General features: G+C 42.6%; 1 protein-coding gene across 1 annotated transcript in view; it reads right to left on the bottom strand.

The window, feature by feature from the left end:
• LOC127573201 (CREB-binding protein-like) overlaps positions 1-22,650 on the bottom strand; it is a 117,744-nt gene that overhangs the window by 3,278 nt on the left and 91,816 nt on the right. Inside the window, exons 21-29 of the mRNA XM_052021201.1 lie at positions 20,734-20,790; positions 20,217-20,294; positions 16,796-16,863; positions 13,794-13,944; positions 9,522-9,668; positions 8,878-8,991; positions 7,681-7,846; positions 5,829-5,996; positions 796-957 (exon numbers count right to left, since the gene is read on the bottom strand). Of these exons, the coding sequence (XP_051877161.1) occupies positions 796-957; positions 5,829-5,996; positions 7,681-7,846; positions 8,878-8,991; positions 9,522-9,668; positions 13,794-13,944; positions 16,796-16,863; positions 20,217-20,294; positions 20,734-20,790 (1,111 nt within the window). The remainder of the gene's footprint in view (positions 1-795; positions 958-5,828; positions 5,997-7,680; positions 7,847-8,877; positions 8,992-9,521; positions 9,669-13,793; positions 13,945-16,795; positions 16,864-20,216; positions 20,295-20,733; positions 20,791-22,650) is intronic.

Raw genomic sequence — 22,650 nt, forward strand, 5'->3', positions numbered from 1 at the left:
AATCCACAAAACAGTATCCGTGAAGTGACTCACTAATTCCTGTATTAGGTTTCAAGTTATCCTGAGGGAGTGATTATAATTTTAAAGAAGTTGCACTTTTCCTGTGGTATGTTCTTGCCCTTACCATCTGCCTCCATCAGCAGGGGGTAATAGTGCAGCATGCAAAGGTTTCCTGAGATGGTTTTTGAGATACTATGGCTAACCTGGGCAGGAGGTAAGGCGATTGTTTCTTCTCTGTTCTCCTATTCCTCTCTCACACAACACCCCAAAATGCCAGTTGCTGGGAAACTTAGCACTAGCTAACTCTGCAATAATAAACAAAGCTGCAACAACTCTGCAGGGATTAAGCATTAACTGATGAGGTATAATATGATTAAGTAGGATTATTTATAAATCTGAAATCTAATATGATAAGCTTTTGCTGTTCCGCCTCACAAACGTTCTTCAGACTTCTACTGATGCCGATTTCTTGATGGAACGTGCTCTATTTCTTTTGACATCGTCAAGAGGCTCTTACTCCATTCTAAGCAATGATACTGAACATCAGCAAACTGCTTGGTCGAGGGGATGTTTTTCACTGAAGACCAATTCTGCCACATGGATCCTTACCACAGGGTTTGCTGGATTACTATCAGGAGTGGGGTCCATTTCATCTCCTTCACCTCAAAGGTTGCCAGCTTTTTAAATACTCAGCAAAAGCATATCAATCACTGGTGATTTGGGAAAGAATAACATATTGAGAAAACAAAGCAACTGCTCATGTGGCTGAGTTTATACATCCCATGCAGTTAGTACCTCTTTATGCTTTTCCATTGTGGCATACAGCTTCTGCGACAAGTCATTCGCCACATTTGGCATTCCAGGTTTTTTCTTGTTAGCTCGACTAATGCTGCTCTTATTCTTATTAGTTTTCTTATTGTTCTTTTTCTTTGCATTTTTGCTGTCTCCTTTCTTCCCCTGGAAAAGGTACAAAAGGGTATTTAAACAATTTTGCATACTCCACAGCAGACCTTTTAACTGTTACTTTATATAGAACAGAAGACATTCCACCAAATTCCTTACAGCTTTGCCGCCTTCTGATAATAGGTATTCCTGCTTGAATTCTGGGTACTTGCAAACACTTCTGTCAAAGGAACATGGATTTAGATTTTTCTGTATTAAACCATAGAACCGTACAGCACAAAACAGGCCCTTCGGCCCACCATGTTGTGCCGTCCATCAAACCACCCTCACACCATCTAACCCTTTCCTCCCGCATATCCCTCTATCTCACATTCCTCCATGTGCCTATCCAACAAACTCTTGAACCTGTCCAATGTATCTGCCTCCACCACCACCCCAGGCAGTGCATTCCATGCACCAACCACTCTCTGGGTGAAAAACCTCCCCCTGACATCTCCCCTGAACCTCCCACCCATAACCTTAAAGCCATGCCCTCGTCTTGAGTATTGGTGCCCTGGGAAGGAGGCGCTGACTGTCTACTCTATCTATTCCTCTCAGTATTTTATATACCTCTATCATGTCTCCTCTCATCCTCCTCCTTTCCAGTGAATAAAGCCCTAGCACCTTAAGCCTTTCCTCATATTCCATGCGCTCTAATCCAGGCAGCATCCTGGTAAATCTCCTCTGCACCCTCTCCAACGCCTCCACATCCTTCCTATAATGCGGCGACCAGAACTGAACACAGTACTCTAAGTGTGGCCTAACTAGAGTTTTGTAAAGCTGCAACTCAATCCCACGACTTATGAAAGCTAACATCCCATAGGCCTTCTTAACTGCTCTATCCACCTGTGACGCAACTTTCAGTGAACTGTGAATATGAACCCCCAGATCCCTCTGCTCCTCTACACTGCCAAGTACCTTGCCATTTACCCTGTACTCTGCCCTGGAGTGTGTCCTTCCAAAGTGTACCGCCTCACACTTCTCCGGATTGAACTCCATCTGCCACTTGTCAGCCCAGCCCTGCATCCTATCAATATCCCTCTGTAAGCTCCGACAGCCCTCCACACTATCCACAACACCGCCGATCTTAGTGTCGTCCGCAAAATTACTAACCCAGCCTTCCACCCCCTCATCTAAGTCATCTATAAATATCACAAAAGGTAGAGGTCCTAGAACCGATCCCTGCGGGACACCACTAGTTACTGCCTTCCAATCCGAGGGCACTCCCTCCACCACAACCCTCTGCTTTCTACATGCAAGCCAATTCCTAATCCACACAGCCAAGCTTCCCTGGATCCCTTGGCCTCTGACCTTCTGAAGAAGCCTACCATGAGGAACCTTATCAAACGCCTTACTAAAATCCATATAGACCACATCCACCGCACTACCCTCATCAATCCTCCTCGTCACCTCCTCAAAGAACTCTATCAGGCTTGTGAGGCAAGACCTTCCCTTCACAAAGCCATGCTGGCTGTCCCTAATCAGTCCATGATTCTCTAGGTGTTCATAGATCCTATCCCTTAGAATCCTCTTTAACAGCTTACCCACCACAGACGTGAGACTCACCGGTCTGTAATTCCCTGGACTATCCCTACTACCTTTTTTGAACAAGGGGACAACATTCGCCACCCTCCAATCCTCCGGCACCATCCCCGTGGACTCAAAGATCCTTACCAGCGGTTCAACAATCTCTTCCCTCGCCTCTCGAAGCAGCCTGGGGAAAATCCAGTCAGGCCCCAGAGATTTATCTGTCTTGATATTATTTAACAACTTCAACACATCCTCTGTCTTGATATCTACAACCTCGAGAACATTACCCTTACCAGCACTCCCTTCTGCGTCATAAAGACCCCTCTCCTTGGTGAATACCGAAGAGAAGTATTCATGGAGAACTTCTCCTACTTCTGCCGCCTTCAGGCACATTTTCCCACCTTTGTCTTTAATCGGATCTACCTTTACCCTAGCCATCCTCCTACCCTTCACATACGTGAAAAAGGCCTTGGGATTTTCCTTAACCCTACCAGCTAACGCCTTTTCATGTCCCCTTCTAGCTCTCCTCAGCCCTTTCTTAAGTTCCTTCCTCGCTACTCTATATTCCTCACGGGCCCTGTCTGAACCTTGCTGCTTATACCTTATGCATGCTACCTTCTTCTCCCTAACTAGTCGTTCCACCTCTCTCGTCACCCACGGTTCCTTCACCCTGCCATTCCTTCTCTGCCTCACCGGGACATATTTATCCCTAACGTCCTGCATAAGGTCCCTGAACATCGACCACATCTCCATGGTACATTTCCCTTCAAAAAGGACATCCCAATTTACACTCCCAAGTTCTCTCCTTATAGCCTCATAGTTCGCCCTTCCCCAATTAAATATCTTCTTGTCCTCTCTGCACCTGTCCCTGTCCATGACAATTTTAAAGGTTATGGAGCAATGGTCACTGTCCCCCAAATGCTCACCCACCACCTGTCCTGGTTCATTTCCTAAAACTAGATCTAACGTGGCATTCCCTCTCGTCGGCCTGTCAACATACTGCGTCAGGAATCCCTCCTGGACACATTTAACAAACTCTGTCCCATCTAAACCTTTGGCACTAAGCAGGTTCCAGTCTATATTTGGGAAGTTGAAGTCTCCCATTATAACAACCCTGTTATTTCTGCTTCTCTCCAAACACTGCCTGCCAATCTGCTCCTCTATATCTCTACTGCTACCGGGGGGCCTATAGAATACTCCTAGAAGAGTAACTGCTCCTTTCTTGTTCCTTAATTCCACCCATACGGACTCTAGAGATGATCCTTCTACAAAATCCATCCTTTCCGCAGCCGTAACAGTGTCCCTGACCAGTATCGCCACCCCTCCTCCTCTTCTCCCCCCTTCCCTATCCCTCTTAAAACACCGAAAACCAGGAATATTCAATATTCACTCCTGCCCTGAAGTCAGCCATGTCTCAGTAATAGCCACAATATCATAGTCCCCCATACTTATCCAAGCCCTCAGTTCATCTCCCTTATTCCTGACACTTCTTGCATTTAAGTAAACACACTTCAGTCCATCTACCTTACTACTTTTATAGCCTATATTCTGCTTCTCCTTCCCCAAAGCCTCTCTACCTGTTTGATCTAACTTTTCCCCATCCCCTTCTTCCTCTGACCTACTCCTCCGGTTCCCTTCCCCCTCACAAACTAGGTTAAACCTTCCCGAACCACCCTAGCAATCCTAGCCGCAAGGATATTGGCCCCCTTCTGGTTCGGGTGTAACCCGTCCTCTCTGTACAGGTCCCACCTTCCCGAGAATAGATCCCAATGATCCAAAAATCTAAAACCCTCCCTCCTGCACCAACTTCTCAGCCACGCATTTATCTGCCACCTCCTCCTGTTCCTGCCTTCACTATCGCGTGGCACCGGCAGCAATCGCGAGATTGCTACCCTTGAGGTCCTGTTCCTCAGTCTTTTGCCTAGCTCCCTGAACTCGCTCTTCAGGACCTCATCCCCCTTCCTACCTATGTTGTTGGTGCCAACATGGAGCACAACTTCTGGCTGCTCTCCTTCCTGCTCAAGAATCCTGTGGACCTGATCAGTGACATCCCGGACCCTGGCACCTGGGAGGCAACATACCATCCGGGATTCATGCTCACTGCCACAGAACCTCCTATCTGTTTCCCTGACTATCGAGTCCCCTATCACCGCATGTCTCTTTCCCACCCTTCCCTTCTGAGCAGCAGTACCAGTCCCAGTGCCAGAGACCTGGTTACTGCAGCTAGGCCCCTGCAGGTCATCCCCCTCAACAGCCTCCAAGGTGGAAAACCTGTTACTGAGGAGAACAGCCTCCGGGGTTCCCTGCTCCGTCTGCCTGCCTGACTTCTTCCTCTTCCCTCCCCTGACAGTCACCATTCTATCTGCATCCTGAACCTCAGATGTACCTGCTCTAAGGGGGGTGACTGTCACCTGATGGACCCTGTCTACATAACTCTCTTCCAAATACACAAATGGTCTTGCATCAAGCCAAGATCTGCACTTGAACAGAACATTGTAACAAACCTGGAAAAGCAGCTGTGATATTGTAGAGCCTGCAGGTTTCTAACTGGAGTAGGCCACTGTACCCAGGTACAGCATACAAATGAATGCCTGTTATTTTCCCATTAGATAATTGCGTCACTAAAGATCGCAACCAAAGATTCCTTAATGATAAGAGCACGAACTATTTTTGATGATTACATCGCCTGTAGAAGTACACTCTACGCTTTGTGAAACAGAATGTGTTCACTGACAAATTCTTCAATTACAGAATCAGTCGGTCTCATGAGCTGTTCTAATGTTGAACTTCAAACATTAAATGCTCATCTTTTGGCCTTGATCAAATCCCCCAGGATCCAAATTCACATTAGTCCAAGTACAAAAACAGAGACTAAAAGATTATTTAAATCACAGTTTAAAATACCATATTTTTCATGTAAAAATGATAACTGAGAAAATTAACTTCTACTGGTTATGATAAAAAACATCATTGTTGGGACACAAGGCATATACAAGTTGCAAAGAGGAAGGAAAGCACTCAATCCAAGAAACTTCTTTGCCCAGAATTTGGACAGTGAACTTTGCCTGCTTCTCTTCATAGTTGCTGCCTGATCTGATTTGCTGAGTTTTGTTTTTATTTCAGATTTCCAGCATTCACAGTATATTGCTTTTGTATTATAAATACACAGGTGTTGTTCTATCTCAAAGCAACTTATGAAACTGTTAGTAAACTGCAAAATATCAAGCAAATCAGACATCGTAGTAGACTGGTGGACTCTACTGCTGCTTTAGAGCCTGTAACTGAAGAGTTAAAGCAAACATTCAGTGCAAGTTTAACGTCCAACAATTTCATATCAGCCACTTCCCAACACTCACATCTGGGGTTTCACTGGGAATGCTGTTCTCCTCTCTTTTCCGTTCCTCTTCTTCCTGTTCCAACTCTTTTATGCTTTCTTCAAGTACATTGGGCCAAAAATCGCCCTCAAAATAAGGCAACTCATTTGCACTGGTCAACCGGTCCTCTGTTGCTTGTTTGAAGATATCCTGCCAGTGAATTAAAACTAAGTTAACATCAAATGACATGCTATTTCTTTTAAGGGAGTGCACATAACAAAGTATGTACACGCAGAAATTGATCAACGGTTGTTAGAGAATTAAACAATATGTTATTTTAAAATACAGATACATATTCCCCACAGATGTACACTGATTATTGAGGAATTCAGTGTCTCAAATGTAATTATCTTTGCTCTTTTGGTAATCTGAAACTACTGATAAGACAGTGTTTCAAGGTATTTTTACTAATCACGATTGATCTGCTGAAGAAAATTTTATGCTTCAACATACTTAGTACCAGTTGTTGAGTTGTGTTGTGAGTGATGGCTGGCTAAACAAATAGCTGTGCAAGTCTTATGCTGGCTGTGGGCTTCATTTAAATTCACCTACTAACCCGTGTCAAAGAAAATTTGCATTTGAAACGCAATGAATTGATTTGATGGAAGAAATATCAATTGATAAGCTTTGAAGCTGATGATTGAAATGAACTGTTCTCTAATCAAGTTTAGGTAGAAGGAATTGAACCATGCTTCAACCAAAGGGAATACCTTATTTCTGACAAAAAGCTTTGATTGCATTTAACTCTTTTTTAAACACTCTGTGTTGTGTACATGTGTATACTGCTTCCATTTCCTTGGCTACCCCTGAATCTGGTAAACTTTTGGATGAGTATACAGGTTAAAACGATCTAATCCGGCTCCCTTGGGACCTGACCAGTGCTGCACCACAGAAATTGCTCGGGAACCCCCTACATAAACATACACCTAACCCCTAGACTTGCCAGTTCACTCTGCATATTTATTGCTGCGTCATAACAGCAGAATTACAATTGAAATGCTGTATTGTACTTTTTTTTTAATACTTAAAGTTGTTGAAACATATGTATATATAATAAAGCTTAAACAGAAAGTAAATATAACCAAACTTGGTGGCTTGGCACTGCTAATACAGCTGCCCTGGTGGTCACTCACTCTGCAAACGAATAGTGCCAGATTCAAAACATGCCGGACCACAGAATTTCAGCCTGTAGTAACATTCTGATTGTTATGCCATCAAAAAATCAGAAATTCCAACACTCAGGCTAAAGAACTTGGAATATTAATAAAAGATTTAAATTACCCATCAAACAAAAATGAAGCTTTTTACTTTCATGGGCTTAGATCAATGCATAGGAAGCGATGTAAAATCCATTGATGTCATTAATAGCCTCTTAAGACTTTATTATGGCAGAAAACCATTTTCAGTAGCAAAAATTAGGATTTTCCATTTCTGAACTTTAAGTACTTTGAAACTACCCACAGAACAGTGACAAGTCTAAGCAGTTAGAGGCCACAAACAGTTCCCTCTAATTATTATTAATGTAGTTTGCTCTGGCAATTAGTAAGCTGCCAACCACATGTCTATTTGAACAAACACATTAACACATACATAGGATTGTTTGTTTGGACAAAGCTTTAAGGGCAACTTTTCCAGAACTCTTCCTTATTCTAGTTGGGAGCTGGAATATTTCAACAACAACAGACTGTAAGAGTAATCTGAGGTCAGGATGCCTGGGGAGCTGTACCTTCAAGTCTACATTGGTCAGCATTACAAGGCAAGTGGATTACACTGAGGCATGCACAATAACTACTTTTTTAAAGCAGGGAACAGATAATAGAACTTAAGAACTAACCTTGTAATCATGTATGATTCGCTCAGCAAAAGCTTTGTCCAGCATTTTCTTATACCATTCCTGCAACCGTTTAGGTTTGGGGATCTTCTGATCAGCTGGGTGGCAGTGGAAGATGTAATCATCACCTTCACTGGGAGGACATGCCCATATATGGCCCTGTGTAAACCTGCACAGAACAGTAGATCACAGGTAAAGTAATTTACTGAGGTACAGCTACTGTATAAAATCATGAGGGGCATAGATAGGGTGAAAGTGCACAGTCTTTTTCTCAGGGTTGGGGTATCAAGAACTAGAGGGCACAGGGTTAAAGTGAGAGGGGAGAGATTTAATAGGAACCCAAGGGGCAACTTTTTCCACCCAGAGTGTGTTCAGTATATGGAACGAGCTGCCAGGGGAAGTTGTTGAGGCAGGTACATTAACAACATTTAAAAGGTACTTGGACAGCGATATGGATGGGAAAGGTTTAGAGGGATATAGGCCAAATGCAGGCAAGTGGGGCTAGCTTAGATAGGAATATTGGTTGGTATAGACCAGTTGGACCGAAGGGCCTGTTTCTATGCTGTATGACTCTACTATCCTGATCTAAAGTATGCAGGGAAAATTGCAATCTCATCTACATATTTCAGCTTAACTGTTCAAATGTACTCTATCTGGATGTTGATGTAACTACTTCAAAATAGGAATGGGAGGAAGAGCAGGTCATCCAGCTCCATCCAGTAATATCACACTGATTTTACCCTGACTCCACTTCCCCACCTTATCTCCATGTCCCTCAATTCCTTTAGCATCCAAAAAATTATCAGTCTCAATGACAAGCTTTCCTAAATTAAGAATTCCAAACATTCACAACCTTATGGGTGAAGGGGTTTCTCCTCAATCTTAAGTTTTTATTCCTGGTTCTAGAATCTCCAGCCAGGAAAACAACCTCTCACCATCTCAATGTCTAGCAAAATATAGGCATTTAAAAGCCAAAGATTGCTTACAACCAAATGCATTGGAACCGGATAACCAAGGGAAAATTAATTCAATGGAAGTATTTTATGAGCTATAAAAAGAATTAGGATTTCTATGACTATTGGGAATGCACATCGGCAAAGGATGGACACGAGATAGAAGAAAGGACACAGCATATCCAAAGTGCAAATCATTACACACAAAAAAACCCCAAAACGTCCAAAGTCCTAAAGTGGAACTTACCCAAGTTTTTTCACATACTCCAGGTAACCAATTAAGATTTCGTGATAGACTGCAGTTCGGAGGCATCTTGGGCGGAAGAAGTGAATACTGTCAAGGTATGATATGTACACACGCCTGCAAGAGAAACAGTATCAGTCATTAGCAGGTGATTAAAGGGTCATTAAACAAAACATCCAGCAAAATGGGAAAAGAAATGTGGCTATTCTAGAATCAAGTCCATGTTAGCTGAAAAAGCTCTGGTCTCAGTACACTTCCAAGCTCTTGAGGATAGGTTATGGTACATCAATGCTTTGAGTATTAGGTGGTGAGTTCCAAGCCCTCACCATCATCTTTGCGAAAAAGCTCCACCTCTTTTAACCTTTCTAGTATTTACTTTAAATCTATGCCTTCCAGTTACTGACCTCTCCGTTAAGGTTCCCATCTAACCCATCTGGATCTCTCAATTTTACACTACTGCATTAAAGGTGTAAATTTCTTATAACATTTCTTTTTCTTGCATCACTCCACTTTCAAAATTATATATTTAATTGAACTACCGTTGGATGAAATGAAACTGTCTTTTACCAACTGTCCATAAAGGTGAACCAAAACAGGCTGTAAGTAAATCACCTGCTAACTACACTGTACGCATGGTGTGTCAGTACCTCGTATTAGGAGTTGGACAGTCGGAGCCATATTCCTGGACGTGCATTCCAAAGAAACAGACATCTACACCATCGATCTCTTCAAAAGCAAAAAGTGCTTTTGTTCTGTAAGGAAAAGTTTCCGACATTTCACCCGTATCCACAAACCTGAAATAAGAAAGTGAGCCACAATTACAGAGATTTACATTAGATCACAATCTTCTCTCAACTCCATGTACAAAAAATTCACCTTTTGAAAAAGACTAGGGTAGGGTATGAATTGAGAAAATACCATTTAAATTCTGTTTTAAATTAAACTAAACAGTCAAAAACTGAAAGCAACTATTAGAACATAGAAATACAACATTACAGCACAGTACAGGCCCTTCAGCCCACGATGTTGTGTCGACCTTTTAACCTACTCTAAGATCAATCTAACCATTCCCTCATACACACCCCTCCATTTTTCTATCATCCATGGGCCCATCTAGGAGTCTCTTAAATGTCCCTAAGGTATCTGCCTCTACCAGCATCCCTGGCAGTGCGTTGCATGCACCCACCACTCTCTGTATAAAAAAAAACTTACCTCTGACATCCCCCCAATACCTTCTTCCAGTCACCTTAAAATTATGGCCCCTCACGTTAGCCATTTTTGCCCTGGGAAAAAGTCTCTGACTGTCCACTCGATCTATGCCTCTTATCATCTTGTACACCTCTATCAGGTCACCTCTCATCCTCCTTCTCTCCAAAGAGAAAAGCCCTAACTCGCTCAACCTATCCTCATAAGACGTGCTCTCCGATCCAGGCAGCATCCTGGTAAATCTCCCCTGCACCCTATCAAAAGCTTTCACATCCTTCCAATAGTGAGGCGACCAGAACTGGACACAATGCTCCAAGTGTGGTCTAACCAGAGTGTTATAGGGCTGCAACATTACCTCGCGACTCTTGAACTCAATCCCCCGACTAATGAAGGCAAACACGCCATACGCCATCTAAACAACCCTATCAACTTGCTCGGCAATTTTGAGGGATCTATGGACTTGGAAACCCCAAGATCCCTTTGTTCCTCCACACTGGTGACAATCCTGCCATTAACCCTGTATTCTGCCTTCAAATTCGACCTTCCAAAGTGAATCACTTCACACTTTTCCAGGTTGAACTCCATCTGCCACTTCTCAGCCCAGCTTTGCATCTATCAATGTCCCCTCAACAACCTTCTACACTATCCACAACACCAACAACCTTCGTGTCATCTGCAAACTTACTAACCGACCCTTCCACTTACCCATCCAAGTCATTTATAAAAATCACAAAGAACAGGGGTCCCAGAACAGATCCCTGCAGAACACCACTAGTCACCGGCCTCTAGGCAGAATACACTCCATCTACAACTACCCTCTGCTTTCTATGGGTAAGTCAATTCTGAATCCATACAGCCAAGTTTCCCTGGATCCCATGCCTCCTGACCTTCTGAATGAGCCTATCATGGGGAACCTTAACTAAAGTCTTAATAAAGTCCATATACACCACATCTGCTGCTCTACCCTCAATGTGTTTTGTCACATCCTCAAAGAATTCAATCAGGCTCGTGAGGCACAACCTGCCTCTCACAAAGCCATGCTAACTATCCCTAATCAGACTATGCTTCTCCAAATACTCATAAATCCTGTCCCTAAGAATCTTTTCCAATAATTTCCCCACCACTGAGGTAAGACTCACTAATTCCCAGAGTCATCCCTACTCCTCTTCTTGAACAAAGGAGTAACATTTGCTTCCCTCCAATCATCTGGTACTACTCGTGTGGCCAGTGAGGACGCAAATGTCATCGCCAAGGGCTCAGAAATCTCTTCCCTCGCCTCCTGTAGTATCCTGAGATATATCCCGTCTGGCCCCAGGGACTTATTTATCCTAATGTTTTTCAAAAGTTCCAGCACATCCTCCTCCTTAACATCGACATGTTTTATCTTATCATCCTGTTTTACGCTGTCCTCACAAACGTCCAGGTCTCTTTCACAGGTGAATACTGAAGCAAAGTATTCATTAAGGACCTCCCCTACCTCCTCCAGCTCCAGGCACATGTTTCCTCTTCTATCCATAATCGGTCCTACCTTCACTCTCATCATCCTCCTGTTCTTCACATACGAGTAGAACACCTTGGGGTTTTTCTTAATCCTACTCACCAAGGCCTTCTCATGCCCCCTTCTAGCTCTCCTAAGTCCATTCTTAAGCTCCTTCCTGGCTACTTTGCAACTCTCTAGAACCCTGTCTGATCCTTGCTTCCTAAACCTTAAGTAAACTTCTTTCTTCCTCTTCACTAGATATTCCAGATCTCTTGTCAACCACGGTTCCTTCACCCTACCATCCTTTTCCTCCCTCAATGGGACAAACCTATCCAGAACTCCCTGCAAACGATCTCTAAGCAACCTCCACATTTCTATTGTGCATTTCCCTGAGTACATCTGCTCCCAATTTACACTCCCAAGTTCCTGCCTAATAGCATCATAATTCTCCCTCCCCCAATTAAATACTTTCCCATATTGTCTGCTCCTATCCCTCTCCAAGGCAAGGGTAAAGGTCAGGGAGTTGTGGTAACTGTCTCTGAAATGCTCACCCACCGAGAGATCTGACACCTGACCAGGTTCATTGCCTAGTACCAGATCCAAATTGGCCTCTCCTCTGGTTGGTCTGTGTACATATTGTATCAGGAATCCTTCCTGGACACACCTAACAAATTCTGCCCCATCCAAACCTTTTGCACTTAGGAGGTGCCATTCAATATTGGGGAAGTTGAAATCACCCATGACAATAACCCTGTTATTTTTGCACCTTTCCAAAATCTGCCTCCTGATCTGTTCCTCAGTGTCTCTGTTGCTATTGGGGTGGGGGTGGGGGGGTCTATAGAATACTCCCAATAGAGTGATCGCTCCCTTCCTGTTTCTGACCTCCAACCACACTGACTTGGTAGACGATCCCTGCAGGACATCCTCCCTTTCTGCAGCTGTGATACTATTCCTGATTAGCAATGCCACTGCCACTCTTTTACCTCCCTCCCTGTCCCTTTAGAAACACCTAAACCCTGGAACATCCAGCAGCCATTCCTGCCCTTGTGACAGCCAAGTCTCTGTAATGGCCACAACATTGTAGTTCCATGTACTTACCCCCACTCTAAGTTCATCACCCTTATTCCTGATACTTCTTGCATTAAAATACACACACTTCAACCCATCCAACTGACTGCAATTTTGCCCCATCAACTGCCTATCCTTCCTCACAGTCTCTCTACACACTGCATCAACCTGTTTTCCATTTCTTCCCAAATCTGTCACATGACCCCTGAGCAACACTAACAAACCTGAGGCAGTAAGTCAACAGCAAAATATTGCAACTGCTGTAAATATGAAAGCAAGTCAGGAAATGCTGGACATCTCAGTATGACTGCCTGACTTGCTGTGTGTTTGCAGCATTTCCTGTTGTTACTGTGATAGTACATGTCACTTTACTTCAGATCAAGGAGCTTAGCTACCTTCCTTCCAGCAATCTGTGGTCATGAGCAACAAATGATGGGCCTACCTGAAGTTGGTGCCCAGTAAGGTACCACTAGAATTGCAGCAAAATAGTCTTGTAATCTTCCTTTTTGCTCATTGAGCCCATCAGATGCCTTTCCTCCTCCTCCTTTCACTTCTTTACATCCCTCAGTGCTCTTATCTTCACCACTATAGTCTTAATCCTCTTTCACCCCATTTTCTTCTGACCTTTCCAAGCTCACCTTGTCCAAGCCTGACCCCACCTTTCCTGGCCTTTTTCACTCATCTCAGGAACACCTTTCCGCTTTCCTGCTGACATCGATGCACATTCCCTTTCCTGGATCCCTCAGTTCCAAACAGCATCCCCTCCTCCAGAAGACCATATTGACCCATTAATCATCCAACTACAGTTCTACCTTCAACCTCATTTTCCTCCCTCACGCTCCTTAGATTTACCACTGCCCTCACAACTTTGTTTGATTTTTGTGTTAGCTTGCCACATCACTGAAGTGACCCCATAAAAGCCTTGAACAAATTCCTCTGGGGCATTTATTTTCACCCAAACCCACCACTATATGCAGCATTTATCCATGGCTGGCTCATCACCTTGACCTACATGCTCTGCCCTCATAGGATCATCTGCAGATACCAAGGTTAGCTCCCACTTGTGTTTTCAAACAGATTCTCCTCAGGAGGAAAAATAATGATAAAACTCCCAAGCAGCTGCATCTTTTAGTGTAACATGACCTCTAGGTGCTTGTTTACTTGCCTGCTTTTCATCCCTGGTTTGACTTCCACTGTTTTATCTGAGCTGGATACGACACGGACAAAAACTTCCCCAGCTTCAGGATGGTTCTGACGTCGTAGAAATTTGTTCACTCTGTCTTCTAAATGATTTCCTAACCTGGTTGTTTGTAACCCTGAGAACAGAAACTCAGCATAAGCACACACAGCAGAAACAGTAAAATTCACATTATGAATCCTATTCTGAAGTACAAAAAACTTCTGATTTCCTGGAAAGTACATCATGGCCGTATTGATATAAATAAACATTTCATTTGTAGTGTGGCAACCATGTGGTAAATGACTGAGATTCAAGACAATCACAGTGTATTTATGTGTGAGTATGTTTGTTCTCATTTGGGGTGAAAAGAATGGGAGACAAATATATTATCAAATGGTCCCTTTCCTAGAATAACAATTCTGTTAAAGGGGATGGGGTAGCAATTTATTCCCACCAATTCTTGCCTTCAGTAGCTGGCATGGACCAGCACCGATCCTCTTGCTGATTAAAATCAAAGAACAATGCAGGAGGATAAATATAGCTGCGTTACCATAAATGGGTGAGAGTTTAATAATTTATGTACTGAGTCGTTGAAAGACGAAAGATTGTAGTGCAACTGCACAGAGTAAAGAATTGTGGTGAACAGCAAAACTGATTTGCTTGTAACATTTATGGAGTGAAATTTTGTTGATTATTTTTATATTTCAAAACATCTGGAGGGAGTTGGGGGAAGACTCATGACATAGTATTGCCTAAGGGTAACTTCTATGATCCTATGCCTGTACCCCGGGCTCTTCTGAGATAAGAAACTTCAAAATATAAACAGAATTAAATTGCAAGAATGACACCCTGCTTTTAACAATTTAACAGAATGCACATCCAACTGTATTGTATTGGTTTGGAAGTTAAATGAGATCTAATTTATGGGATTAACCCTCACCTAATAGATGAGAGATGGTGCAAGTTCCCTGTTTGACCTTCAGATAATTTCAGAGTTATGAGGGTAGAACATGGGAGGCCATGGGATAGGTTGCAACACATAAGTCGAGAGATAATGAAGGGATGGTTGACGATTCCAGCCATGCAGAGTCAGACCACATTTCACAGATGGAAATGGGCACAGATATGGTCAGAATTTAATCTCAAAATCAAAGGTTGTGCACAGTTTGATATGGCCTCAGATATTCACTAGGAAGACAGATGGAGTTGGTAGCTAGGAAATAAAGTTTGTTGTGGGGATGACATTTCTGCATCCAATAATGGAGCGTCAAGAGAAATGGTAGTGAGGTGGGGCTGGGTGTTGTCAGTGACATGTGGAAACTGATCCTATGAGTTACAATGACTGCCAAGGGACAGCATGTAGATGAGGTAGGAGGGGTATAACAGAGGTTACAATGCACATGCAGGAATAGAAGCAAATGCAGATGTCTCTCAGACAACACACAGGTCATCTGGATAGAGAAGAATGGAACCAGGTGATTGACCAGTGTCCCCCATTTACAGGTTGGTGGAAAGGCACTGTCAAAGGCTTCAGACAGGCAAGACGGAATGAGGTGTGGAAAAACGCAAGGTCAGTCACTTTTGTACACAAAACAGAAAAACAAAAGGATTTGTTGAATGGTGACAGATTGGGAACTGTTGATGTTCAAAGGGACTAGGTGTCCTTGTACATAAGTCACTGAAAGCTAACATGCAGGTGCAGCGAGCAATCAGGAAGGCCTTTATTACAAGAGGATTTGAGTGCAGGAGTAAAGATGTCTTACTGCCGTTGGTGAAACCACATCTGGAGTATTGTATACAGCATCGATCTCTCTACTGAAAAGGATAAACTTTTCCCAGAGGGAATGCAACAAAGGTCATCTGGCATGATTTCTAGCTTGGTAAGTTTGCCGTATGAGGAGACTAGGCCTTAATTCCCCCGAGTGTTGTGATCTCATTGAAACCTACAGGGCTCAACAGGCAAGATGCAGGGAGGATGTTTACTCTGGGTGAAAGTCTAGAACCAGGGATAATGGTCTCAGAATATGGGGTTGGCTGTTTAGAATTGAGATGTGGAGAAACGTCGTCACACATAGGAGTTAAAATCTTTGGAATTCTCTACACTAGTGGGCTGTGTAGGTTCAGACACAGGTTGATTTCAAAACCAAGATAGCTATATTTCTAGATATTAAAGGAATCAGGGACTATGGGTATAGGGCAGGAAAACCAAGGTAGATCAGCCATGGTACTGATGAATGGTAAAGCTGGCTTGAAGGGCCAGATGGCCAACTCCTAGTTCTAATTTTTATATTCTATGTTTGAGGTTGGATAGTTTTTCATTGTTATAATCACACATGTCATGTCAGAATTGTTTTAGTACTGCAGGGATTCAGATATACAAAAAATAGGTGTGGATTTAGAAGATAGCCAAATATTCAAGGAGCTGAAGAAAGGGAGTTTGGAGATGAGTAACTTATTGAGCACTAATCATGGGAAGTAGCATTTCATGATGGATGTAGTTCTCATAGAATGGAATCAAGACCCTTACAAGATGCCAACTTAGCTCAGGGACAGCATTCTTGTGGATTCAACTATTTAACAACCATTTTTAAACAATAAAAATGCACCACCCTGCTGGTTCAGTTGTAATCTTTCCTTCTCTTGGCAAATTGTCTGCTTTCATATTTAAACTTACATTCTACTCTCTGATCTATCCCAAGTTTTCTCTTCCAAAGTTTTTTCCAGTCCTGGCAGTTGACTGTCAAGTTAATATTACATTGTCACGTGTAGATGGAGGCTTTAATAAAGGGCACCACTATCGTTCACTTACTCTGCAACATTTGCAGCCAATAAGCAGCAGTGCTGAAAAAGACAAGTGCTACGTTCAAACTAAAAGTTATGTGGTTAAGGCAGAGAGAGGTGATGCAGCTAAATAGGTGGTGTTTATCCTGTGATATCAGTTGATCACAGACACAAAAGATAACCTTCCAAGATACAGAAATACTTACTTTTGGAGCTGAATTTATTTTCTTTTCTTGTTTTACCCGCTTTCTTCAGGCAATTGTCACAAACAAAGCTGTAGGAGGAAATTTATATTATTGAATTACATTCAAGGCACCTTACAGTTAAATTATGTGGTTAGGCATTATCCAAAAGGCAAAGGCTAAACGCTTCCCAATTTTATGTGTACCACTCCCAACTTTCATCTTTTCCATAGATCTTAAGTTTATTTTCTAAATCTAACAGAGACAATTAATTCGTGTAAGCCCATCTCTGGTAACAGACTCACTCTACAAGAATTTAAAAGTCTGAATCATTTGAAAGACACACAAAAAAAAATTCAGTTGTAAATCTGAAGGTGGTCACTCTAGGCTTCAAAACAAGGTTGTAACTCCATTATTACAGCTGTCGAGCTGTGCCCAAATGTACAAATTTCATTAGCACACTGAGGAATCAACAAATCGGATATGGAAAATAGATCAGAGCAGCTTTAAGATGTTTGCCTCAACATTGCAAGTCAGAGATTTAGCTATGGCTGTGCATTAATTAATGCCAGGGAAAGAGGCACTAATAACAGGGAGATGGAGGCATCAAAGTAAAATCAGTTGTCACAATCTCAGACAATCAAACAGCTCAGAATCAGGTTTATCATCACTGATTTGTATCATGTGAAATTTGTTGTTTTGTGGCAGCAGTACAGTGCAAAGATATAAAATTACTTCTCTAAAGGAGGCACACAACCATAGAACCATACAGCACAAAACAGGCCCTTCGGCCCACCATGTTGTGCCGTCCATCAAACCACCCTCACACTACCTAACCCCTTCCTCCCGCATATCCCCCCATCCCACACTCCTCCATATGCCTATCCAACAAGCTATTGAACCTGTTCAATGTATCTGCCTCCACCACCACCCCAGGCAGTGCATTCCATGCACCAACCACTCTCTGGGTGAAAAACCTCCCTCTGACATCTCCCCTGAACCTCCCACTCATAACCTTAAAGCCATGCCCTCTCGTCTTGAGCATTGGTGCCCTGGGAAGGAGGCGCTGACTGTCTACTCTATCTATTCCTCTCAGTATTTTGTATACCTCTATCATGTCTCCTCTCATCCTCCTCCTTTCCAGTGAATAAAGCCCTAGCACCTTAAGCCTCTCCTCATATTCAATACTCTCTAATCCAGGCAGCATCCTGGTAAATCTCCTCTGCACCCTCCCCAACGCCTCCACATCCTTCCTATAATGAGGCGACCAGAACTGAACACAGTACTCGAAGTGTGGCCTAACTAGAGTTTTGTAAAGCTGCATCATCACCTCGCGGCTCTTAAACTCAATCCCGCGACTTATGAAAGCTAACATCCCATTGGCCTTCTTAACTGCTCTTTCCACCTGTGAGGCAACTTTCAATGAACTGTGAATATGAACCCCCAGATCCCTCTGCTTCTCTACACTGCCAAGTACCTTGCCATTCACCCAGTACTCTGCCCTGGAGTTTGTCCTTCCAAAGTGTACCACCTCACACTTCTCCGGATTGAACTCCATCTGCCACTTGTCAGCCCAGCTCTGCATCCTATCAATATCCCTCTGTAAGCTCCGACAGCCCTCCACACTATCCACAACACCGCCTATCTTAGTGTCGTCCGCCAACTTACTAACCCAGCCCTCCACCCCCTCATCTAAGTCATCTATAAATATCACAAAAAGTAGAGGTCCCAGAACCGATCCCTGCGGGACACCACTAGTCACTGCCTTCCAATCCGAGGGCACTCCCTCCACCACAACCCTCTGCTTTCTACATGCAAGCCAATTCCTAATCCACACAGCCAAGCTTCCTTGGATCCCTTGGCCTCTGACCTTCTGAAAAAGCCTACCATGAGGAACCTTATCAAATGCCTTACTAAAATCCATGTAAACCACATCCACCGCACTGCCCTCATCAATCTTCCTGGTCACCTCCTCAAAGAACTCTATCAGGCTTGTGAGGCAAGATCTTCCCTTCACAAAGCCATGCTGGCTGTCCCTAATCAGTCCATGATTCTCAAGGTGTTCATAAATCCTATCCCTTAGAATCCTTACTGTGTATGTATTAATGACAAGAATTAGAACCTGGCTGGATTAAAGGAACATCATTGTAGTTGTAACAGCAGCAAAGTTGGAAGGGACATGGTTATTCACTAGGTCAACCCCAGTGTTTGACTGTGAGATTTACTAATTCATGTTGTTGTTGGTGGTTCTTCCTGGTACATTTAAAGCACTCAGAGTCTCAGTGGCAATGCAAAGTAGACCAAGATAGGAGATGTTAAGAGTTCTTAGAATATATTTGCTGTAGTGTGCCAATGGGGAAACAACAATGCATATACAATGTTATGTTGTCAAACCAACTGAGTTGAACAGCACCCTTCCTGAGGCCATGATAGGATCTGCACTAGCTTGGTAACCATCCAGGTGCAGTTCTGGTTGACAGCACATGGGATCCATTCCAGCCAGGATCATGCCTAGCTGTGCAGAGTTAGAACTGGTTTTAAAAGAACTACCTGACCAGAAATTAGGATTCTTTGAACTCAAAAAAGAAACAACCCAGTTAAGACCAACATGTACGTGATGCACAACAAGGCAAGGAAAACACCAAAATTCTTGCCTTGTCAGAGGAAACAAGGACACAAGAAAATAGGAGCAGGAAAAGGCCATCAGACCCCTCAAGCCTCCCCCACCATTCAACATGATCATGGCTGACCCTTGCCGGCCTTAACTCTTCTTTTGTGCCAATTCCCCATAGCGCTCAATTCCCTAATTTTTCAAAAGTTTATCTACTGCCACCTTAAATAATTCTGCTGACCCAACCTCCACAACCCTCTTGGGTAGAGAATTTCAGAGATTCACCACCCTCTGCAAAAAAGAATTTCTACCCAACTCCAGTTTAAATGACAATCCTCTTATCTTGTAGTTGTGTCCCCTCATTCGAGACTCTCCCTCCAGTGAAAACATCTCCACATCTGCCCTGTCATGCCCTCTCAGGATCTTATATGTCTGAATAAAGTCAACCCCTCATTCTTCTAAATTCTAACGAATACAGACTCAACCTGTTTAGTCTGTCATTCCAGGAATTGGTCAGGTGAAGCTCTTTTGGACTGTATCCAATGCTAATTTATCTTTTTTTTAGGTAAGAGGACCAAAACTGTGTGCAGAGGAGAACCAAATAAACCTTTACAGACTTTACAAAGCATTAAGCAAAACAGAGGATTAACAAACAGTGTATACTATGAGTTGAGGGTTGCATGAGTTCAATACTCATTGCAGGAACGGCGAGAAAATAAAGGGTGGACGTTTTATGAAAAAGATATCAAATGGGCCTAATATTGTCATGTTTGTAATCCTTTAATCCAAAGATCAATTAAAAAGCATGCAATCTACCACCGAAACAGTACCTACCCTGAAGGCCAGATAGTTTCGTTATGGAGTACACAGATCTGATGCATTTTGCGCCCACATTCCTTACATTCAACAAATCTAAAATAAGGAAATAAAATTTCAGGTGCCAATTCTGCAAACACATAGTTATCTTTGCATATCATTAATTCAAGCTGGTAACTTTACCAAATACCTAATTCAACTTTAGAGCAATATAAACCCGTAGCAATTCTGCAGAAAGCCTGGAACTGAATTAGTGGTCAGACATACATAGTGGAAGCCAGGTATTTATCTTCTGGCCAAATTTGCCATTAAATTATTAAAAGATAGGGTGCAATAACTACAAAGTATATATTTAAATTATTAGCACAATTCATTAGCACTTCCCAAAGAGTACTCATTACAGCAGTCAGATCATTCAAAATGGAACAGGGAACTAGAATAGCCAACTATAGACTTAGAAATAAAGTGAGTGACTCAATATTGGTGAAATAATAATTCCAAATGCCTGGGAAGAATGATAAACCAGAACACTTACGGCTCAGGATCCAATGTGTCATTTTTCTTCTTTTCAAACTGATCCTTTGAAATGGTTCTGAGGAAAAGTAGAACATTAACAAAGCGTTTAGATAAGCCATTTGCATACAATTCAAGATTTTTAGTACAAAGATTACATACTATATTTACCAGATTTGCATCTGTCCCCACTTCCATGCAATAGTCAATTTTGTTGTGACAATAAACTGGGACACAATCTATGTGGCTGATGTATACGTAGGTGGCTTGTATCCAGGCCTTCACAAACAATCTTAAACAGCATGAGTTTCATGACAACAATTTGAGACACCCCCCCCCCCCCCCTTAAATTCTTATCCCTCCTTATGGGGAAATGACAAATCTACTTCTAAGGAAATAAAAACAGAAAATATTGGAAGTGTTGATTAGGTCAGGCAGCATCTGTGGAAAGTGAGACAGAGGTAACATTTTGGGTCAATGGCCTTTCAACAGAACCAGGCAAAGTTAAAAATCAAACCAGTTTTAAGTTGCAGAGAAGGGGAAGGGGTGGAGAGAACAAAGGGAATGTCCATGATAGGATGAAGACCAAGAGAGACTGCATGACATAAAGGGTGGTTTGTTGATTGAAACTGATAAGGAAAAAAAAGGAGTAGGCCATATAGCTCCTTGTGTCTTCTCCGTCATTCAATAAGATCTTTTACATCAGTGTGACTTTCTTGTACTAACCCCCTGATTCTCTTAATAGCTATTTCTTAAGATTCCAAAAATTCACTTCCCCCTGGGCTAAGAAATTTCTCATCTGTGTCCTGAACGGAGGCAGACACCACTGGTTCAACCCCACATCCACCCCGTCACACCCCATAAGAATTTTATATGATTCAATGAGATTCATTAATATTAATTTAATATTTATTTAATAGATTCATTCTTCTGTTTGGAGGAAATAAATAAGGACAGAGGACAGAGAGTAAAAATGCTGGAACTGTGAGAAGCAGATCACTACAGTTGCTAGAAATCAGAATAAAGCAGAAGGTTGGAAATATCCAGCAGGTCAGGCACCTTTCTTTATATCTGGCCAGTCTGATGCCAACTGTAAAGGCTGGTTAACTGAAATTGTTGAATTCAACATCGAGTCCAGGTGGCTATAATATGCCTAGTTGGAAGATGAGATTCTGTTCTTTCAGTTTACATTGAGCTTTGTTGGAACAGTGCAAGAGGTATTGGTATTGGTATTGTAAAGACAGAGGTCAGTGACAGATCTGACAAAAGGTCTTCAACCTGAATCGTTAAGCCTGTTTCTGAACAAAGGAGTTTTCAAACTGATTAACACATTCAAAGACCTGGCACAGGTACCACAGGCTGAATGATGTTCTTCTGTGCTGCAGGGTTCAATGATATTTGACTTGCTGTATGAATCCTCTATGAACTAGATTGTGACAGCCAGCTGAGATGTCACAACCAAAGAAGCTGGAATTGTCCTGATCAATGAAGAGTTTCTGACTGGCACTTTAAATACCAGCATTTAAACTGAGCTTGCAGACTAAAAAGCCAGAATGCCAAAAACTCGAATGGAAGGTATGTTGGATACGAGGGAAAACTAACCTCACCCAGGGTATTAATTAAAAGCATCTCATTCAAATAGTTTGTCAGCCTCAACCTATTCCTACAGCAGAAAAGATAACACCATAACTGAAAGTAAGGAGGACTATGCACCATCTATTCATGTGGTTGGAATGCATCTCTCTCAAGGCTTCAAACAGCTATTGAGAGTTTCAACACCAAGGGCTATTTTGATAGCTCTCATTTTCAGAAGCAATATTTTTTCCTTCAGTCATTTACCTCAGGCTGGAGCATAGCCAATAAGTTGATACCAAACAATTCTGAGCATATCACCCTGCTGCCAACAGTCCAAGACTGATGTTTGGTGCTAGCCTCAACA

Source organism: Pristis pectinata, chromosome 8 (assembly GCF_009764475.1).
Source record: "Pristis pectinata isolate sPriPec2 chromosome 8, sPriPec2.1.pri, whole genome shotgun sequence".
Classification (NCBI taxonomy): domain Eukaryota; kingdom Metazoa; phylum Chordata; class Chondrichthyes; order Rhinopristiformes; family Pristidae; genus Pristis; species Pristis pectinata.